Source organism: Hesperophylax consimilis, chromosome 27 (genome assembly GCF_061612785.1).
Source record: "Hesperophylax consimilis isolate HC1 chromosome 27, BYU_Hcon_1.0, whole genome shotgun sequence".
Classification (NCBI taxonomy): Eukaryota; Metazoa; Arthropoda; class Insecta; order Trichoptera; family Limnephilidae; genus Hesperophylax; species Hesperophylax consimilis.
Window position 1 is genome coordinate 21054341 of NC_142862.1, and position 20804 is coordinate 21075144.

The 20804-nt window shown below is 33.3% G+C and overlaps 1 protein-coding gene across 2 annotated transcripts in view; it reads right to left on the reverse strand.

Annotated features, from left to right (window-relative positions):
- Snx6 (sorting nexin 6) overlaps window positions 1–20804 on the reverse strand; it is a 41973-nt gene that overhangs the window by 15927 nt on the left and 5242 nt on the right. For both annotated transcript variants that reach the window (XM_089648151.1, XM_089648152.1), the window contains exons 2-4: window positions 4176–4310; window positions 2645–2815; window positions 706–827 (exon numbers count right to left, since the gene is read on the reverse strand). In XM_089648151.1, coding sequence (XP_089504277.1) covers window positions 706–827; window positions 2645–2815; window positions 4176–4310 — 428 coding nt within the window. The remainder of the gene's footprint in view (window positions 1–705; window positions 828–2644; window positions 2816–4175; window positions 4311–20804) is intronic.

The following is a 20804-nucleotide window of genomic DNA, read 5'->3' on the forward strand; positions in this document are numbered from 1 at the left end:
CATACATTTATTTTTACTTGCTTATTATATAAGGCTTTTATGCTGCTATTTAAACTTTTCTGCAATGTAACCAATTTATGTAATTATGTACCGTTCAAATTGTATCTTATGAGTGTATAAATGTTGTCTCTATGTCCCTGCTGACAAACTACACAAGTAGTTTAGCGGGTTTAAATGTGAATAAATAAAAAAAAAAAAAAAAAAAAAGCCGCGGAGAAAGTTGCGGTTGCTGGCAGCAGTAACTAGAAAGTGTATCGTATGAGCACCTCCATGGCAACTCCATATACCGTAATGGATGTTTATGCCCGCAACTGTCTTTCGTCTGCGGGGGCTCTAATATATTTTTATTTCAAATAAGTAATTAGACAATGTCAGTATCCAAATGACAATTTATTTTTCAAACTATTTTCTCGTGGGTACAATAATATTGAAAAAGATGCAAATAAGAAAGTCCAAATATATGCAAAGATTTCAAATTTCAAAAAGAATCTTTATTGAATCATTAAAAAGGAAAACCCATCCAAAACGTACAAATAAATTTACAGAGAGATGAAATGCAAAACGGTGGATTTAAAAACAGTACTTTGCTACGTTCGCTACGTTTAGTAGCGTAGGACAGGGTCACGCCTTGTTAATGTAATGGGTCTGACCCAAATAGGACAAATGATGAGATGATTATTTAATGTAATACATAAGATGACTCACTCTTCTAGTTCTTCCTTCATCTTGAGGAACTCCCCGCGAGTGAGGGCCCCCTCTCCTTCCCCAAGCCGTTGCAACTTCTCGCGGCTGGCGTCAAAGTCGGGCCGCGGGGGCGCTGGGGGGATCTGCACACACACAAAGGGGGCAACCAACATTAGTCGGAACACAAGTGAGGGGAATACAAACTAAGAACAGCATTTTACATAAAAAAACAATTTATTATTATTATTTTTTATTTTTTTTATTTTAGGAATTTGTACATTTAAGTTTACAAATGACTATTTAATTTTTACATATTAATATTCTATGTTTTTTCTTGTTTTATGTGGCTTCTACACAACATCTTGAATTTTTCAATTGGGGCAGACTTTAGGTTTTCTGGCAGCACGTTATAGTATTTCATCCCTTTATAGAATATACTGTTCTGTGTATTCGCCTTGTCCTTTTTTGGTAGCCTGATTTCATTGCACGTCCTAGTTTTATGTTTGTGTATGTCCATGTTGTATACAATTTTATTTGAAAAATATTTGGGTAGCAGGTTGTTTACTATTTTGTGTACAAATATCATCGTGTTCAAGGTCAACATCTGTTTCACCGTTAGCCAATTTAGTTCGTTTAACATTTTATTTACTTTTGAATATCTATTTCGTCTGAGTATTGTTCTCATTGCCCTATTTTGGAGAATTTGAAATTTATTTTGCTCTCGGTCGTTACACAGAAAAAGGATAGTTGAGCAGTAATTAAAATGCGGAGCAATAATGGAGTTATAAATGGTGATTGCAGTTTTTTCGGACAGTTTTTGGCGAATTCTTCCCAAAAAAGATTTTTTTTTTCCAATTTTCTTTTGGGTATATTCAGCATGTTTGTTAAAGTTGAGTTTGGAATCTATTATAACTCCTAAGTATTTTATATCGGTAACATTTTCAATAATTTCACCATCAATTTTGATTTTGCTTTCACTGGATGTCTTCTTATAACCAATTAGCATACATTTTGTTTTTTTTTGTATTTAATTTAAGCTTATTTATTTTTAGGCATCTTGATACATTACCTAGTTCATTATTTAAAATATTTATTAGTTAATTAACAATAATAAAGTAAAACCGATTAAAAAAAAATACCGATCATCTAAAAATAATTGTAAATATCTTATAGACTAACCAACTTCCTTAGTTATAAACGCAGTGTAAATATAACATGGTGCGCAAATAAAAAAAAAACTTATTACCACTTTGTTTGTTAAATGGACATAAACCAGGCTTAAGGCCGTTTACCATAGCAATGTTGAGCTGGCGTATAAGAATCTAATTAGTGAGAAGGTTACCAATCTTACTAATAAAAGTGTTTTAAGCTTCTTACAACAGAAAAACAACCGTTTATCTAAAAAACGTTTCTAATGAACGTTACACAGACCAAATAACTGATGTTTAACAGGCGTATAGAGTTCATGGTATGTTAAACATTGCTTACACAGCAGAAGAGACATATTTGTTGTATTTTAGCATAAAACAAAAAGAATTGGAGATATCATGTTTATTATTTTTCCTTTACATAGAAAGGACGAGGACAATTTAAAGGCCTCACCCGTATTTTGATGATTGTTATTAAAAGTTGTGCAAACTTCAAAAAAGATAACGATGTCACAGTTTATGTTTAACGGTTGGATAGTTTTTTATTTTTTATTAGTAAGGCTCTTATAACATAAAGAAGTGGTAGTTGGAATAAATTGGTGAGGCATAATTACAATTTTACTTGTTATCAATTGGATTGCATCATAGTAGAATATTAGCATTAATTTTAGAAAAAAAATGAATAAAGGTAATAAGCGAAATTTAAAAAAAAATTATAATATTTTAAATTAGGAGATAAATTGCAAGAAAATAAATTTAAGGAAAACAAAGTTTCACCGTGAACAAAATAATTTAAATATAAAATGTCTCACGATAAATCCGGCGTAGTCTTCATTTTCTTCGAAGCGATCATGCAGCCAGATAAACTCCTCGTGTTGGCGCACCACGAAAAAGTCCGACTTCTGGAATTCAGGCAGCGAGGTGCGCGTGTGCACTGTGAACTTCACCTTGTCCTTCTCGCTCAGGGCATCCGAGATGTCCACCTGTGATATAGACGGATTAATGATAATTGTGACGTGTTAAGTTCAGTTAAAGGACTACAGATATTGGATTAACAAAAATAATTCAAAGAAGAGTTGACGTATTTAACATATTTGTGAACACAGATCAAAGAATATCGCCAGAGGAAATAGAGAGAAACAAACTCAAGAATTTGGAATTCATCATATAAAATAAAAAGGCAAACTAGAAATCATGTCAAACTAAGAATTTGCCATCTGGAAACCAAGCTAAAGTAAGACTTTTCAATCTGGTATTCATGTAAAATCGAGAATTTGGAAAGTGAAGATCACGTCAACCAAGAATTTACAATCCGAAATGCATGTAAACCACAGGATTCGCAATTTTAAAAGTGCACGTCAACACAAGAATTTACAACCTAGAACTCAAAACATTAATTTGCTACATGGAATTTATGCCACCCAAGAATATATCATTTGAAATTCATGTCAATTAAGAATGTATCATTCAGAACTCATGTCAACCCAGAATTTATCACCCGGAATTCATGTCAACCAAGAATTTATCATTTGGAACTCATGTCAACCAAGAATTTATCATTTGCAATTCATGTCAATTAAGAATGTATCATTCAGAACTCATGTCAACCCAGAATTTATCACCCGGAATTCATGTCAACCAAGAATTTATCATTTGGAACTCATGTCAACCAAGAATTTATCATTTGCAATTCATGTTAATTAAGAATGTATCATTCAGAACTCATGTCAACCCAGAATTTATCACCCGGAATTCATGTCAACCAAGAATTTATCATTTGGAACTCATGTCAACCAAGAATTTATCATTTGCAATTCATGTCAATTAAGAATGTATCATTCAGAACTCATGTCAACCCAGAATTTATCACCCGGAATTCATGTCAACCAAGAATTTATCATTTGGAACTCATGTCAACCAAGAATTTATCATTTGCAATTCATGTCAATTAAGAATGTATCATTCAGAACTCATGTCAACCCAGAATTTATCACCCGGAATTCATGTCAACCAAGAATTTATCATTTGGAACTCATGTCAACCAAGAATTTATCATTTGCAATTCATGTCAATTAAGAATGTATCATTCAGAACTCATGTCAACCCAGAATTTATCACCCGGAATTCATGTCAACCAAGAATTTATCATTTGGAACTCATGTCAACCAAGAATTTATCATTTGCAATTCATGTCAATTAAGAATGTATCATTCAGAACTCATGTCAACCCAGAATTTATCACCCGGAATTCATGTCAACCAAGAATTTATCATTTGGAACTCATGTCAAACCAAGAATATATCTAGGAAAAGGTCTCTAACAAGACAGCACTACTACACTTACAAGCAGACTATTGTCAGTGAGGGAGACATTCTCGCTGGGCTTTCCAGTCTTGCCTTGCTGCAGGGTCTTGTTCTCCGACGGCTGGAAGGGCGAGGACTTGCTGTTCAGGCTACTGTCGGTATCCTCAACACTGTCCTGGAACATTACAGACAAAAGTACAAAATGTAGGTATATTTTTTGAAAAGACATTAAACCTGGTTATAATGTTGATGGTTAAACTGCAATAAAAGTTCATGATTGTAACTACGTACATAAAAAACACTTCCTCCATATTTTACTTTGAGCTTGAATGTAGGCAAATTGAATCAATCCCATTTTGCTCCTTATAACAGAGTTTGTTTGTATACCAAATAGATTTTGTGCAAGCCTTACTATGGGATAAAATATTGATTCAGCATATATCTGCTCCGAATATAAAAAAGAAATTGGAACATGAACACAACACTAGGTTCACAAAGAATGAAGGCATGCTTGTTCCAAAATATAGCAATTAATTCCGTACAGCGAACCCTAAAATATAACCTACCCAAAATGATCAACATGTTGCCAAGTAACATAAAAAACTGATTCAGATAAATGCTGAAAACATGGCTCATAAGTAGAAATACTTAAAACTAATCATCACTATCATCAAATTGTTATTTATTAGAATGTAGATTTAAGTGTTATTTTAGAGTATGTGTGCCAATTATAATAATCTGAATATCTTATAAGTAGTAACAATATTATGTATATTTATAATTAGTAATTAGCTGTATGGTAGAATTTTGATTGAAAGAGTAAGAAAGGAAACAAAGGATAAAATATGGGATGTGCAAGGTGCTTTCATGAGTGGAAGGGGGTGCATGGACCAGATCTTCTCATTGCGTATGCTCACTGAGAAGTTTCTGGCAAAAAACCAGAAACTTTTCTGTGCCTTTGTAGATTTACAAAAAGCATACGACCGAGTCGACAGGAAAAAGCTATGGAAGGTGTTGTCCAAGTATGGAGTGAATACGAATCTGATTCAGGCAATTGCGTCTCTGTATGAGGGAAGCGTTGCATGTGTTAGGGTAAACGGTGGTTTTACGGGGTGGTTTGATATCACAAAAGGTGTTAAACAAGGCTGCGTAATGTCACCGTGGTTATTCAATCTATACATGGATAATTGTATGCAAGAATTGAAAGAGGTGGGATTGGGCGCGAATTTGAATAATTTGAAAGTATGTTGCCTGTTGTATGCTGATGATGCGGTGCTGATTGCTAATAGTATAGATGATCTACAGTCTCTCGTGTCTAGGATGAACGAAGTATGCATGAAGAATGAGTTAATGATGAATGTAAGTAAGTCTAAAGTAATGGTGTTTGAAAGAGAGAGTACGAAAACAGTGTGCAATATAATTGTGAATGGGGAATACTTGGAGCAGGTGGATGAGTTTGTGTATTTAGGAAGTATGTTTACGAGAGATGGGAAGGCTGACAGAGATATCGAAAGAAGGGTAAATGCAGGTAATTCCGTTAATGGAGGACTAAACGCCGTAGGCGCTAACAAAAAATTGTCCAAAGAAGCGAAGTTAGCAGTCCACAACGGAGTGCTGGTACCTACCTTGATGTATGGAAGTGAGGCATGGAACTGGCAAAGAAAGGATGAAAGTAGATTAAATGCTGTTGAAATGAGATCCCTGAGGCGTATGTGTGGTAAAACCATGTTTGATCGTGTGAGGAATGTGGAGATCCGCAAAGAGTGCAAGGCTGATGTAAGCGTAATGAGTAAGATTAAGAAAGGGACGCTTAGATGGTTTGGGCATGTAGAGCGAATGAGCGAAGATAGGAGTGTAAGGAGGATATATGATGCAAATGTGAATGGTAGCAGAAGTCGGGGACGCCCGAGGAAGACATGGCACGATCAAGTGAATCAGATACTCGAGTCGGGCCATGTCAAGAGTCAGAATAATAGAAGAGTATGTATGAGACGATGTATGAATGTGAATGAGGCAAGGAGTGTGTGCCAAGACCGAGTTGTTTGGCGGTCCGTCCTCTCTGCCTACCCCTGCGGGGAAACGGCGTGATGGTTAGTTAGTTAGTTAGTTAGTAATAATATTATGTAAACATATTTACATTGAAATTGAACATGTACATCCAGTTGACAAACTGATTTATTGTAGTTTAATGGGATGATACTTTAAAAAACAATAAAATAAATTAATTTGAATATTGATTTTTTTAGCTATCTTTTTTTTTTTTTTTTTTTTTTTACAGTATTACCGCACAAGAGTCCCAACTGCTCCCGTCTGGAGCCAGTGAGACTATGGCATCCCCAATTGGGGTATGTTGTGAGGCTGAGGGTATTGGGGAGGGGAGGGAGATGGGGAAGAGGAAGGTGGGGAAGTACCTGGCTATTCAGATCTGGTCACCAAACACGGCTAAAGCCATTTCAAGCAACGTTTCAATTCTGAATGGTGGTCTTACACCAGGGCGATACTGAGAGTATCTTCCACTCTGGAACGTGCCGCAAATATACTATATATTATTTTTAATTAATTAATTGTGAAATAACACAAATTAATCAAATAAAATTTATTTGCGCACGCTGGGTTCGAACCCGCGACCTTCGGATCTGTAGTCAAAAGCGTATACCACTAGACCACGCCGGCCGTCGTTTTATCTACCGTAAAATGACAGGTGTGAATTCACTATTGGTAAGGTTGAACAGCGATCAACTTACACGTATAGGCAAACAAAATACAAAATTACAGAAACAAATTTACCTAACCTAACAGTATTATTTTTTAATGATAAACTAATGTTTATGAGACAAGCGTAAAGGATAAAAAATAATTATAAGCAATAATTAGTCGCCTGAAATATCAAATGCCGCCAACGGGAATTGAACCCGCTATATCAGCCGACATAGCTCAGTGGATACAGAGTACCTGACAGGACATCAGAAGGCACGGGTTCAATTTCCGTTGGCGGCATTTATTTTTACGCGGGAGATATTTTCAATTTGTATTGATATTTCAGGCGACTAATTAATTTATTTATTTATTAACGCCGATTATAGCGGCTTTTACAAAAGAATAACAATTGTTTTAGTTATTATAACTACAGAATATACATAGATAAAAAAAATATAAATACAAAATACGTAAAAGAGAACAATAGAAATGGTTATTATAAATACAATGCAACAATGTGTATATATAAATATATAAACAATTAGTTTACAATAAATCCCGGATAAACTAATACTTTAAAACTGTATTTGGTTATATTCAATCAGAGAAGCGCTGACATACAGTTTTAATTAAGTGGTGTTTGTATGTGGATAAACTAGCAATGTTTATAGATTCATCCAAAACATATTTATTACCAAGTACATGTAGGCGATTCATTATGGAATTGAGTTCAGCGTTAGATCCTGTATTGTTGCAGTGATAGGGTAATTTGAAACGAACTGATCGACTAGGTACACGGAAACATATTAGCGAAAGAAGTTCAGGGGAGTTCAACAGGTTGGTAACGATTTTAAATAAATAAAAAAGGTCAAAACAAATTCTTCTTTCTTTTAATGTATCGAGTCCCAATAAATGTAACAGAGAGGGGTAATTAATGTTTTCGATGAGTATTCCCAATTTAAAATTAATATAACGTAAAAATTTATGTTGGACTCGCTCAAGGGAATTCTCATGTACACTGTAGTAAGGACTCCAAATGGTGGCGTTAAATTCTAGTTGGCTTCTAACAAGTGAAGTGTAAAGTAATTTGACAGTTTTTAAATTTTTAAAATCCTTTGAAATCCGTAAGACAAATCCTAACATTTGCATTGCTTTACTGGTTATATTATTAATATGTTTAATGAATGTTAATTTAGTGTCAAAGGTTATACCAAGGTCTCTTATTTCATCAACAGATAATAAGGTGTGATTATTGAGAAAGTAGGTGAACAACAATGGGTTTTTTCGGAGATAAAGCCATGTTGACAAGTTGCGATAAAGAGTTTACAAAGAAGCTGATTTTCTTAAGAATCAATTTCTCAAAAAGTTTAGGTATAGACGATTGAATACAGATATCACCACTTTTAAATACAGGAGTTAAGTAGCTAAGTTTCCATATTTTTGGAAAGTGTCCTGTGGAGAGTGACTTGTTGAACAGTATATTAAGCGGAACAGATAAACTTTGGACACAATTCTTAAGTAAGATGAAAGGAATCTTATCAGGTCCCGAGCTTGTTTTAGGTTCAAGTGATTTAATACAGACTATAATGTTTATTTATTTATTTATTTATTTATTATAAGAACTTGTTGAACATTTATACATATTTTTGATAATTCAACCGCCATGCTAGGGATGTCCCTGTGTTATGGCGGGTGATATTTACAGATTGGATTTATAAAATAAGTTAATTATAAGTTATAAAGTTATGCAATTTAGATTGAAATATAAGTTAATTAGATTATACAATTAAATAATAAGTAAGTAATAAAAATATACAAATTAAATTAAATTAAAAGTTATTAAATTATACAAATTTAATTGCATTACAAATATTAAAATCATGGTTTCTAAATGTACTTATAGTAATAAAAATGGTATTAAATATTAATAATAATTGATAATTAGTTGATAAAATTATAATATAATTTAATTTATGTACCAATTTTTATATATTGTGGTCTCCAAGTGAACTTATCCATTTTGATATTAGTTTTTTAAATTTATGGGGTTGGGTTTCGGTTTTTAAGTTTACAGGGAGAAGGTTAAATATTTTGGGAGCTAGGTACATGAAATGTCTTCGAGCTGACGTGGTATGTAGTGTAGGGACGTTGTAGTGTCGGTTGGTTATTGTTCTGGTGGTGTAATTGTGGTGTACGAGGGTTTTTTTCTTATATTTGTACAAAAAATGCATTAGAGTAAATTTTATGTGGAGTTGCCGTATCTTTAAGACATTGTATTCAGTGAAGAGTCGAGTGGAGGAGTATCTTGTCGGTCGCTTGTTGATAGTACGTATTATCGTTTTTTGGGCTTTTTGTAATGGATCAATAAGATAATGTGCACAACCGCCCCAAATTATGATGCCATATGCTAATTGGGATTGGCAGAGAGCATAGTAGACTGTTTTCATTATTGTAGGAGTAAGGATATTTCTTAATGTTCGAAAAACATAACAGAGCTTGCGAATTCGGGGAGTTAGGCTGGCTAAGTGCTGATCCCAACGAAGATGATGATCAATTAGGACCCCTAGGTATTTTATTTGGGATACTTTTTCTAAGTTTGGGCAAGTACAGGAAGAATAAGGTCTTGGACAAGAGTGAATTGTTATTTTCTGATTGTTAGTAGGTTGGGTTGCAACAGATAGACTGAAGGTTAGGAATTTCGTTTTACCAGCGTTGAGTGTCAGGAGATTGTCATCTAACCAATTCTTTACAAGGCCTATGTCGTGTTGAGCTATGTCAAATGCTCCTTTCCAGTTTTTATGACGAGCTATGAGCACAGTGTCATCTGCAAAGGATATTAGTTTTCCGGTTATGGGTAGGTTACAGAGTTTGTTGATGTAAATGAGGAACAAAATAGGGCCTAGGACACTCCCTTGTGGGACTCCGAATTGAATTGGTAGAGGGTTACTTTCAGCTGTGTTGTTAATTTTTACAGTTTGTGATCTACCAGTTAGGTATGAGGAGAACCAGTTAAGAGTTGAGTCCCGGATGCCTATTTGAGATAGCCTTTCTAGGAGTATGGGATGGGAAACCGTATCGAATGCTTTGGCTAAGTCTAAGAATATGGCTAGACAGGAATCGCCTTCATCCAGGCTATTAGAGATGTTCTCAGTCAAATCTAAGATTGCAGATTCTGTACTAATTTTTTTTTGGAAGCCAAACTGATTGGGCGAGAGAATCTTCTGGGTTTCCAAATGGGAGATAAGTCTACTTTTGACAATTTTTTCGATGATTTTTGATAGGACACTTAGCAAAGAAATGGGTCTGTAGTTTTCGATATTTGTTTTGTCGCCACTCTTATAGATTGGGATAACCGTAGCATGTTTTAGTTGGTTGGGGAAGGTGCCACATTTGAAACTTAGATTAACAATGTGTTTTAACGGTGTGGTAATGAAGTGAGCTATGTGTTTTATTATGTAAGGTGAAATTTTGTCATTACCTGCAGCACTATTTGTTTTTATAGAAAGTATAGTGTCAACAATTTCTTTGGTGGATGTGGGGGCTAGGATAAGTGTGGGATGTAGAAATTTCTGTTGTCTTACCCTTGAAGCTAGAAAATTTTGGGTTTTATTTGTGGCTTTCAAAATTTTGTTGGCTAAGTTTGTGCCGATATTATGTACTAAAATAATGGTTGGCGTGATCAGCTAAGGTTTCTGGGTCTTCGTGAACTTGGATATTTTTCCCATTTATAACTAGTGATTGAATGTTGAGTGAGGTTTTTTTATTTTCTGATATGTCGTTGACTACGTTCCAAATTACTTTGCTGTCATACCCTGATTCTTCAATTTTTTTCTTATAATATTTTTGTTTGGTTATTATTATCAGGTTATTGCAAATGTTACGATACTTTTTATAGAATCGTGAGAATTGGGGGTCAGGGTTATTTAGTGCTTGTTTATGGAGTCTGTCTCTTTTACGTATGCAGAAGATAAGGCCGTTCGTAATCCAAGGTTTCAACTTCTTGTTTTTGTTGGAGGCTGTTTTGGTGGGGAAAGACGCGTAATTAATGTGGGCAGTTAGTGATGCAGAAAACGTTTCAAGAGCTGTGTTGACATTTTCAGAAAGCAGGGTAGACTCCCATTTTTCTAGTTCTACTGCCTTTATCAGATGATCCATATTTACAATTTTATGAGTAGGATTACTGGGCTTAGGGGGAGGAGATTTTGAATTATGTAATTCTAGGATGGTTGAGTAGTGGTCTGTTACAGTAGATTCGAACACAATTGATTTAGCAGATCGCTTTGTTCTAACCATGATGTGATCTATGCATGTCTTAGTAGTGAGTGTGACTCGGGTAGGTATGTTGATGTATGGTATAAGGCCATGCAGGCCCATTAGGTTTAGGTATTTTGTTGTATGAGGGCTGGCTTCGTTTAGTATGTCTATGTTGATATCACCTATTATGATGAGATCTTTAGTTGAGTCTTCGATTTTTTTTTCGAGTGAGTAGAGAAAAGGGGAGACATTATTGAGCTTAGGGGAGCGATATATGGCGAAGACATTTAAGTTGTCAATAGTAACTTTGAGGCAATTTGCATGGTCAACTGAAATTTCAGACACTGTAGGGTTTAAGTAAGATTTGACATAAACTATGACCCCATCGGATTGGGACATGTGCCGAGTTGTATTGAACACGGAGTAGTTGTTGATTATTTTCGGGATATAATTTGCATTTATCCAGCACTCTGACAGCACAATTATATCAAATTCATTCCCTAATTCAGTTAGGAGTACAAGTAAATTGTCAAAGTTTTTATTGAGGCTGCGGATATTCATGGCAAATATTTTTAGTGCTTTAGGTGTGGAGATAGTTTTTTTATATTCATTTATATCATTTGTCGTTTGAACCGTGATGTTTAGTAGGTTATCGATAGGGTTATTTGGGTCCATTATAAGCGTCTGTGTATGGTGGGGGCTCGAATTCATCAGTAACATTGTGAGTTAAGTGGATGTATAAAGATAAAGGAAAAGGAAAACCATAGAAATTGATAATTAAGATGTGTTTTTGCAGATGTTTAGTTACTCTATTGCTTAGTAGAATTATATGAATTAACGGAATTAGAACAATAGGAAGAGTGTTAAAACAGATATATATATAAAAATAAAAATGGAACAATTTAAGTTCATCGAAAAGTAAGAGACACTGAGATAATCAAAATAGTTAAAACAGGTATTTATAAAAATAAAAATGGCACAATTTAAATTCATCAAAAAAAAAATGAGGCATTGAGATATTCAAAATGGTTAAAACAGATGTATATAAAAATAAAAATGGAACAATTAAAATTCATCGAAAAATAAAAGACAATGAGATAATGAAAATAGTTAAAACAGATATTTATAAAGATAAAAATGGAACAATTTAAATTCATTGTAAAATAAGAGACAAATAGATAATCTAAATTGTTAAAACAGATATTTGTAAAAATAAAAATGGGACAATTTAAATTCATCAAAAAATATGAGACATTGAGATAATCAAAATAGTTAAAAGAGATGTATATACAAATTAACCCCTCCGACTTTTCGCGAACTTGAAGCTAAAATGTCTTTATCGAAATGTCAATTTCACGAAAACGTTGTGTTATTACCGCCTCACAATCAAAGCTCTATAAATGAAACATTACTGAACGGAGCCGAATAGTAAAAACTGTTTTAGAAAGGTTACAAAATAGGCTTTCAAATTGTTGTATCATAAATAAATATTAACATTTGTAAATATTTAAATTTAGAATGGAAACATGAAAAAATTGTAAAAATGACTCACCTGTAATGTTTTATGTAAAAACGATACTAAAATCACGGATAATGTAAAAAAAAAACACTTATTTCATCGTACAAATGTACAATAAACAATTCTGTCACTTCACTTTTTGACCATTTCATACAAAATATATTTTTAAAAAAATAATTAAACTTGCGAGGCGGGTCGGCACGTCAAACGGCTTTCTTGGCGTCGTTTTACGATTTGGCGGGTAAAATTTGCTTCCACTGAGTAGGTCTTTTTACGGGTTTCTATGGATAACTTTGAATAGAGATGTGAAGCTTCATTCAATACGAATATTCTACTTTTTGTTTTAGGGATGTCACTAGAAGAATAACGGAGTTATGACGATTTTTGTGGAAACACACGCGTTGACGTGTAAACACGCTTATTGTACTTGACTGCTATCGTTATTTTATCGTGTATATCTGCTTACGTTGCTGACCGGTTAAGATGGAATAATTTAAGTTCATCGACAAATAAGAGACATTGAGATATTCGAAAAAATTAAAACAGATATTTATAAAAATAGAAATGGAACAATTTAAATTCAACGAAAAGTAAGAGACATTGAGATAATTGAAAAAATTAAAACAGGTATATATAAAAATAAGATTGGTATAATTTAAATTCATCGAAAAATAAGAGACATTGAGATAAACAAAATAATTAAAACAGATGTGTATAAAATTAAAAATGAAACAATTTAAATTCATCGAAAAATAAGATGTCTTCAATATCAATGTGTATTTGCGATAAGTGTAAATTTATATCCGTATTGAAGTAAGGAATTAAGTCATCTGGAATATCAGGTTCATACACGTCCTTAAAGTAATCAGCAAACATGTTAACAATTTCATAAATTTTACTGGAGCTATTTTGTCTGTAACGTATATTACCAGAAATACCAGCATCATTGTTTTTCATTGATTTTGTGTATTTCCAAAAGTATTTTACATCATGAAGTATCGTGTTCTCAACAGAATTAATGTAATTTTTATAACATCTTTTTGTCATTTTTTTGCAATCTCTTCTAATATTGTTAAATGCCATATAGTTAGGAATTGTTCTGTGTTCTTTATATTTTTTATGTGTTTCTTTTTTAATAACAATTAACTGAATTAATTCTTTGCTGAACCATATCGGATACTTTCGTACTTTATGATGAATTAGAGGAATTGTGTCGGAAATGATACTATTCAGTTGAGAGTAAAATAGTTCTACGCTATAGTTGAGATCACCTTCCTTGAGAACAGACCAATTTACTTTGTTAAGTGCATGATTTAATGTCCTGGTAATTAGCATTAATGAAATTACGACTACAATTTTTAATTAGGGGGTCACACTCTATTGTAATAGGTACTAGTATTGTAAGTAGAGGGTGGTGATTATCAATTGGGTCAAAGGATTCGGCTGACTCATAGACTTTTATATCCTCATCAGTAGAGAAAATTAAATCAAGTGTCCGATTACTACAATTCGGCACATTGTTACATTGAAATAGACCTAAATAGTTCGACATGTCTAAGATTTCTCTCTCGCACGCTGTTAATGGTAAGTAATCCAAATCATTAAATTTACAATTAGGTAGGTTATAATCACCGCAAATTATAATATTGTGATTAGGGTGGTTAGATTTGAGTAGCTCGACATCTTCACAATGATTTTTATACATTATTATATACACATCCGATGATAGTTTTTTTGGATATATCGTTTAACATTACAAAAATTTGCTCAAGATCATTGTTTTTGTTTTTTAATAATTTCGATGAAATTTTTTTATTTACTGCTATCAGGACGCCTCCTCCTCTTGATTTGGAGCTGGTGTTCCGATTTCGGTCAACTCGGTAGATACTGTGGTTAGGTAGACCGAGCTACGCTGAGTATATCGATGGTTCCAGCCAGGTCTCAGAGAGTATGATGATGTCCTGTGTGATGGTGGGTGCATTAGTTCTAAAGTCACTGAGTTTAGTCCGAAGTCCCCTGACGTTCTGGTAGAAGATGTAACGTGGCGCGGTTATAAGTTTTTTGGTATATTTGTTATAATTTTGGGTCTATTGTTGATATATTTGATAGTTAAATTATTTTCTCCCTTGCTTTTTCGATCCTCCAGCTCCTTCCACAAGTTTTGTACTTCTTGCCGTTGAAGCATTGTTAAGTCGTTCTTGGTCTTGATAATTACATTTCCATACGGTATTCCTTTTTTCTGTAGAACTTAATGCTTATAATTATTTTTTAAACTAACTATGTTTATTTTTGCACTCCAAATATTCAAATCCCAATAATTCAAAATGAAAAAGGTTGTTTCGGAACAAGGTAATTAAAACTGAGAGCATTTTCCAGAAGTTAATTTATGATAAGTATGTACGTACTCATATGTCCGCTCTATTTTGATATGCGTACCATTTTTATTTGCCCACCTAGGTGTTTAAGCTAACCTAACCTAACTATCTAGAGCCAAGGAGTTTAAAGCTCTGCTACGGTGGTTATTGATAGTTCCACAACCAAAAATGTCCTTTCAACTGTTGAAAACAATGTTCATAAACCAACAAAAATAAAAATGGAGACAGATTAATTGATTAATTAACTACAACAAATTCAAAACAACACAATGAGGACGTCTACAGTGAAGTAAGTTTTTAGATTTTCACGGCCAAAAGCATTTTTGTTGTTTGTTTTTGGGGTGTTATGCCGTGTTGCGCTAACTACTTCTTTAACTAAACATAACATAACATAACATATAACACCCCAAAAACAAACAACAAAAAGTCTACAGTGAAATTTCATGATTTTTACACGTATATCATATTTATTTATTTATTATCGGACTACGTCCAATTACAACACGATACACATTACACAAATTTAATACAAGGAGAAATAAAACTAAGATAAAAATAACAATAAATACAATGTCAAATCAAGACAGGAAAAAGGTTTTGATAGAGTTCACAACTTCTGCCACATCAATATGAAATATTACTTGCGTAATGACTGACAAAAATCAATATAGACAGGTGATTTCGGAAAATTTGAATAATTGTTCAAAATTTCAAAGTTAATTTTCATGTTGTGTTATTAATAATAATAATAATAATTGGATGACTTGTATAGCGCCGTTTTTGTGCAAAATCACCTCAAGGGCGCATTTCAGTTCTGTCAAGAACCTGACCTACAATGATTTAATAGCAGAACTTAAATGGGACATTTACAGAACTCGCAAATGAACATTGAAATTTGATGAATTGTTCAAATTCTATGCAACAACGCATCCTAAGACGCACACCGACCGAAAAATTCAAGGCCCTGACTTGAGATAACAATTCTGGACATTGATAAATGGTATCCACAATTAGTGGAGTGTTGATTGAGGAAAAACAAATCATTATTTTGGTTATTAATTAAAGCATGTTGAAAATAGAACCATTTGAATTTTTGGAAAATACCGAAGATATAAGCCGTCAAATGGCTGAAAAAGTTTGTGACATAACGGTACAAATGCGAAGGTACTGCAGCACTCCCATTCAAATTATGATTTGTACGGAATCATGTATCGTGTGACGTCATGAGACATCATTGGATATGTTTTACAATATCACTTTGAAAGCTCACAACTCGAGAGATATCTAAAAACTAATTTTACTGTTGTTATTAACTCTTCAATTATAATACATTTTCATAAAAATAACAAAAAGAAATTAAGACAACCTCATTAAACAATAAATTAAATTAAGACAACCCCATTAAACAATAAATTAAATTAAGACAACCTCATAAAACAATAAATTAAATTAAGACAACCTCAAAAAACAATAAATTAAATTAAAACAACCTCATTAAACAGTAATTTTAATTAAGACAACCTCATTACAATAAATTAAGACAACCTCATTTAACAATAAATTAAATTATGACAATGAAGGAGGATGTTGTAGGAGAGAGGAAACACAGAGGCCGGCAAATTATTCCACAACCGAGCTGTCGAACTCAAAAACAATACATTCTCATTAAAATGGTTTTGGCCGTGTTTGGCGACCAGATCTAAATAGCCAGGTACTCCTCCACGTTCCTCTTACTCATCTCCTTCCCTTCCCTCTACCTGCCTCACAAAATGCCCCATTTGGAGATGCTATAGTCTCACTTCACGGAGAAAAATGATCCAGTTAAAGAAGTGACAGCATACCAATTTCCTGATAAAATATTAGTCATTCAGAATGTATCGAGAACACGTGTTCTTTTCCTAATAAACATCATGACTGAATGCGACAAAATTAATATGTTATTATAAATATCATTATTTGTATGAACACGTGTTCCGCCATCCTCATAACACATTCGCTTTTAACTGAAACTAATTAAATTAAGACAACCTCATTAAACAATAAATTAAATGAAGACAACCTCATTGAACAATAAATTAAATTGTGATAACCTCATTAAACAATAATTTAAATGAACACAACCTCATTGAACAACAAATTAAATTAAGACGATCTCATTAAACAATAAATTAAATTAAGACAACTTCATTAAATAAATTAAATTGTAATTTACACACTGATACGTAATGTGTCCGATTGAGCAACCTACTGCGCACCAATAAAACTTTCTGATTTAAATCAATTGAGAAACAAACAGCACTCATAGTTTGTGGCTAATGATCAACAATTTAACCAATAAATAAAAGATGTATGTGGCTCCGAGCGACAATAGAGTTACACTAATCAAATATAATATTGATATCAACAGTTATTTTGTTTGGGATAGGTAACGCCCCTCGATTGGTACAGTTTTGAGCTTAATATTGGTAACTGGCTAACTAACCATAATACTGTTTTTCTGTATGAATAGGCACTTGGCGCACTCTTGCTTCATTTATATTCATACATATTTTTCTGCCATGTCTTTCTGTACATAAAGCTCTATCCAAAGCTTCTAAGCAAACCATTTTTAATCTCATTCACTATGCTTCATCGGCCTTGCAATCATCTCAGATCTCCCCATTTGCGATACTTGGGGTACACAATTTTTTTAAAATTGATATTACGAAGCCACATAGCTCTTGATGGAAATGACGCTTCAAGCTAAAAAAAAATTACAATGACCAAGAAAATCTAGATGGAAAAACTGTGCTGATTTCATAATGCCAGAACTCACAGTTCAAGACTAGTTTTGACTACGATAAACTAATAGGGATTCTGGATAACTCTTGAAGTGCCGATGCAAAATATTCGCCATCGATTGATTGATTGATTTTATGTTCGTAATAACTTATTTGTTTTTTGGCAAAATTATGTTTTTGTAAATTGCATTGTCTGACCAGATATTGATAAAAATAGTATATAGTCTACTATAAGTACAGGGTTTTCCAAAAAGAGGTGTTATTTTGATATTCAATCGTAAAAGATCAATGGTTTCGTTGCTTGTGTGGCATGTAGCGCCGTTTTGTTGAAAGTAAACGTTGTCCAGATCAATACCATCCAATTCCGGCCTTAAAAAATCATCAATCATCTCTCGATAGCGCAATCCATTCACCGTAACTGTTGCTCCAGCCTCATTTTCGAAAAAGTAAGGTCCAATGACTCCGCCGGACGATAAACCGCACCAAACAGTCACTTGTTGAGGATAGAGAGGCTTTTCAACAATAACTCTTAGGTTTTCCGAGCCCCAGATTCGACAATTTTGCTTGTTGACGAAGCCACCGATTTGGAAATGGGCCTCATCACTCAAGATGATTTGCATTTGATTCACTCATGTGAATTTTAATAATTTCAATGCGTTGTTGAAGCATGTATCGTTCCATTTTTATTAATGGCGTAGTTGCTACATGTCAAATTTCAATAATAAATTTCCGAAATAGTGGGCTATTCAAAATAACACCTCTTATTGGAAAACCCTGTAGTTTCCCAAAATAGCTCAGAGAAATGATTTTTTTGATTGTGCATTCAAGCATAGTTAACAATGTGTTTATAATATGCTGTTAAAGCCCCGTAGTAAGCATTGAAAGATGGTTTGAAAGGGAGATATGTAAATACAAATGTTAGAGGGAGCGAGCTAATATTAAAAAAAAATAATAATTAAGTGAAAATGGTGAAGATATTTAATAAAACACGACTCGTTTGAAATAGAGCAAAATTCTCTCGACAAATGCTTTAGTTGCATTTAAAGATACAATGTGAATTTTTTCATTCCTATAATATATTAACGGAAAAAAATGTGTTTTCAATAATTTTCAGAGCTTACTTTGCGATTTTTTTCTATCGAGGGATTTTCATATAATTAACGTTTCGGCATAACAAATGTTTAGATATTATCTTAAAAAATAACATATATTTTTTTTAAACTTAAAAATTTAAAGAGTTAACGAGAAACTTGTTATAAATCGGTAGAAATTGGGTACGCTAGTTGATTAAATTATTCCAGTTTGAATTACAATAACATGAATAATATGAATTAAAAAAAATATATATATTATCCGAGTATAATGTGAGTTGTTATCATTAAAATACAATAAATAAATTACACAAATATTATTCAAACTGTGTTTCAATTAAATGAAATGACAATCTTGTTATTATTCATAGATGATTCGTAATGATAAATATGTAGGTATTATGTAGAGGGAAATTAGAGCAATCACACCATGCGCAAAATTTCCACACTAGATTATAGCACGGAGTTATTAATACAGACGAGGCACTATATCTAGATGAGGACTTATGAACTAAAAAGCAGTGAAACGAGATTGGGCTCGATGCACTGAATAGACAATACACACTAGAAATGCGTTTCAGGTAGATTTGGTTGGAAACCAATGTCGTCACTGATTTAAGAGGAAACGTAGGCGGCGTTTTGTCCATACAAATTTATTCGGCTACTTGCTGATGTGTACTCGGCGTAGCTCGACTTTTCTCTTTTTTATATAAATATAATATGCACGTATTAAGGCGATGCCATACGTAGTAATGCAAAATCATGTGTTTTTGGTTTGAAAATTTTGTCGCCTAGAAATGTTTCAGATGCTTTAATTAAATACTGCGAGTAGAATAAATCTTGGCCTTTGAAATAATCGAGTATTTTTTATAAAAGTCTTTTTATAAGCCCAGAAAAAAATAGTGTAATGGCCTATGAAAACTGCTTTAAAGTTCAAAATCTCCTACTTACGAACCCATTTTCGGTTATGATTTTATTGTATAATATGGCAAATTAAGTTATTTATAAAATGATCGGAAAAAAATTAAATATTTATGTCTGAACATCCACAAAATAAAATAAAAGGCACTTTTTGGCCATGTTTTTTTTTTGCATAAATCAAAACAGGCGGATGGTGTTAAGCGGGAATTTAAACCTTATCGCCATCTACGTAAGGGTTGTTATTGATAGCGGCTCAATTTAAAATATTACACGACGAAGTGCATCGCCTTAATATAAACCTTCCGGAAGAAATTCTCTAAATGATAGTGAAAACCCTATCAAAATCCGTTGCGTGCTTTATAAGAAATAAGCGCACAAACAGACAGACGCGGATTGTGACTATTTTATACTGTTTAAAGATTTCCTCTTAGGATTTTCACACTAGTGCAAATATTTTTTAACCCTTCAGGCATCTGGTATATTAACCGTAACATTTCTTAACTCTTTGCACGCGGCCGTATCAACTGTTGTTACGGCAAAAAGTCTATACTCACACGCGGCTGTATCAACAGTTGATACGGAAACTTTGACGGCCGATATTCCAGCGCTCTTTCGTCATAAATGTATTTTTTGCTCACTTGGACATTCGTAAAACTACCACGATGCTGACATCTACAAGAATTTCTCAAAAATAATATTGTATTTCATAAAAAAAGATCGATAATCAAGTGCGCCTCTTCGCGCCTTTTAGTCCTTTAGTTTACATTTTTGTCAACGGATGGCGTTAGTACTAGTATGTCATTCACAACTTTTCATAACTAAAAATTATAAGTGCTCATGGTGTCCCACTTGTGTCTATCAACGCAGTGGCCTAAGTACACACACGCCGAGTGAATGGCGGGACCACATTCAAAAGATAAGGTACGTCTTTGTATGAAATTTTATGTTTTTGTTTTTATAAACATCTAACAGTGTTGACACACGAGGATTTGTTTTCATATCGTGGAGAATAATCTGTTCTGTCTATAGAGT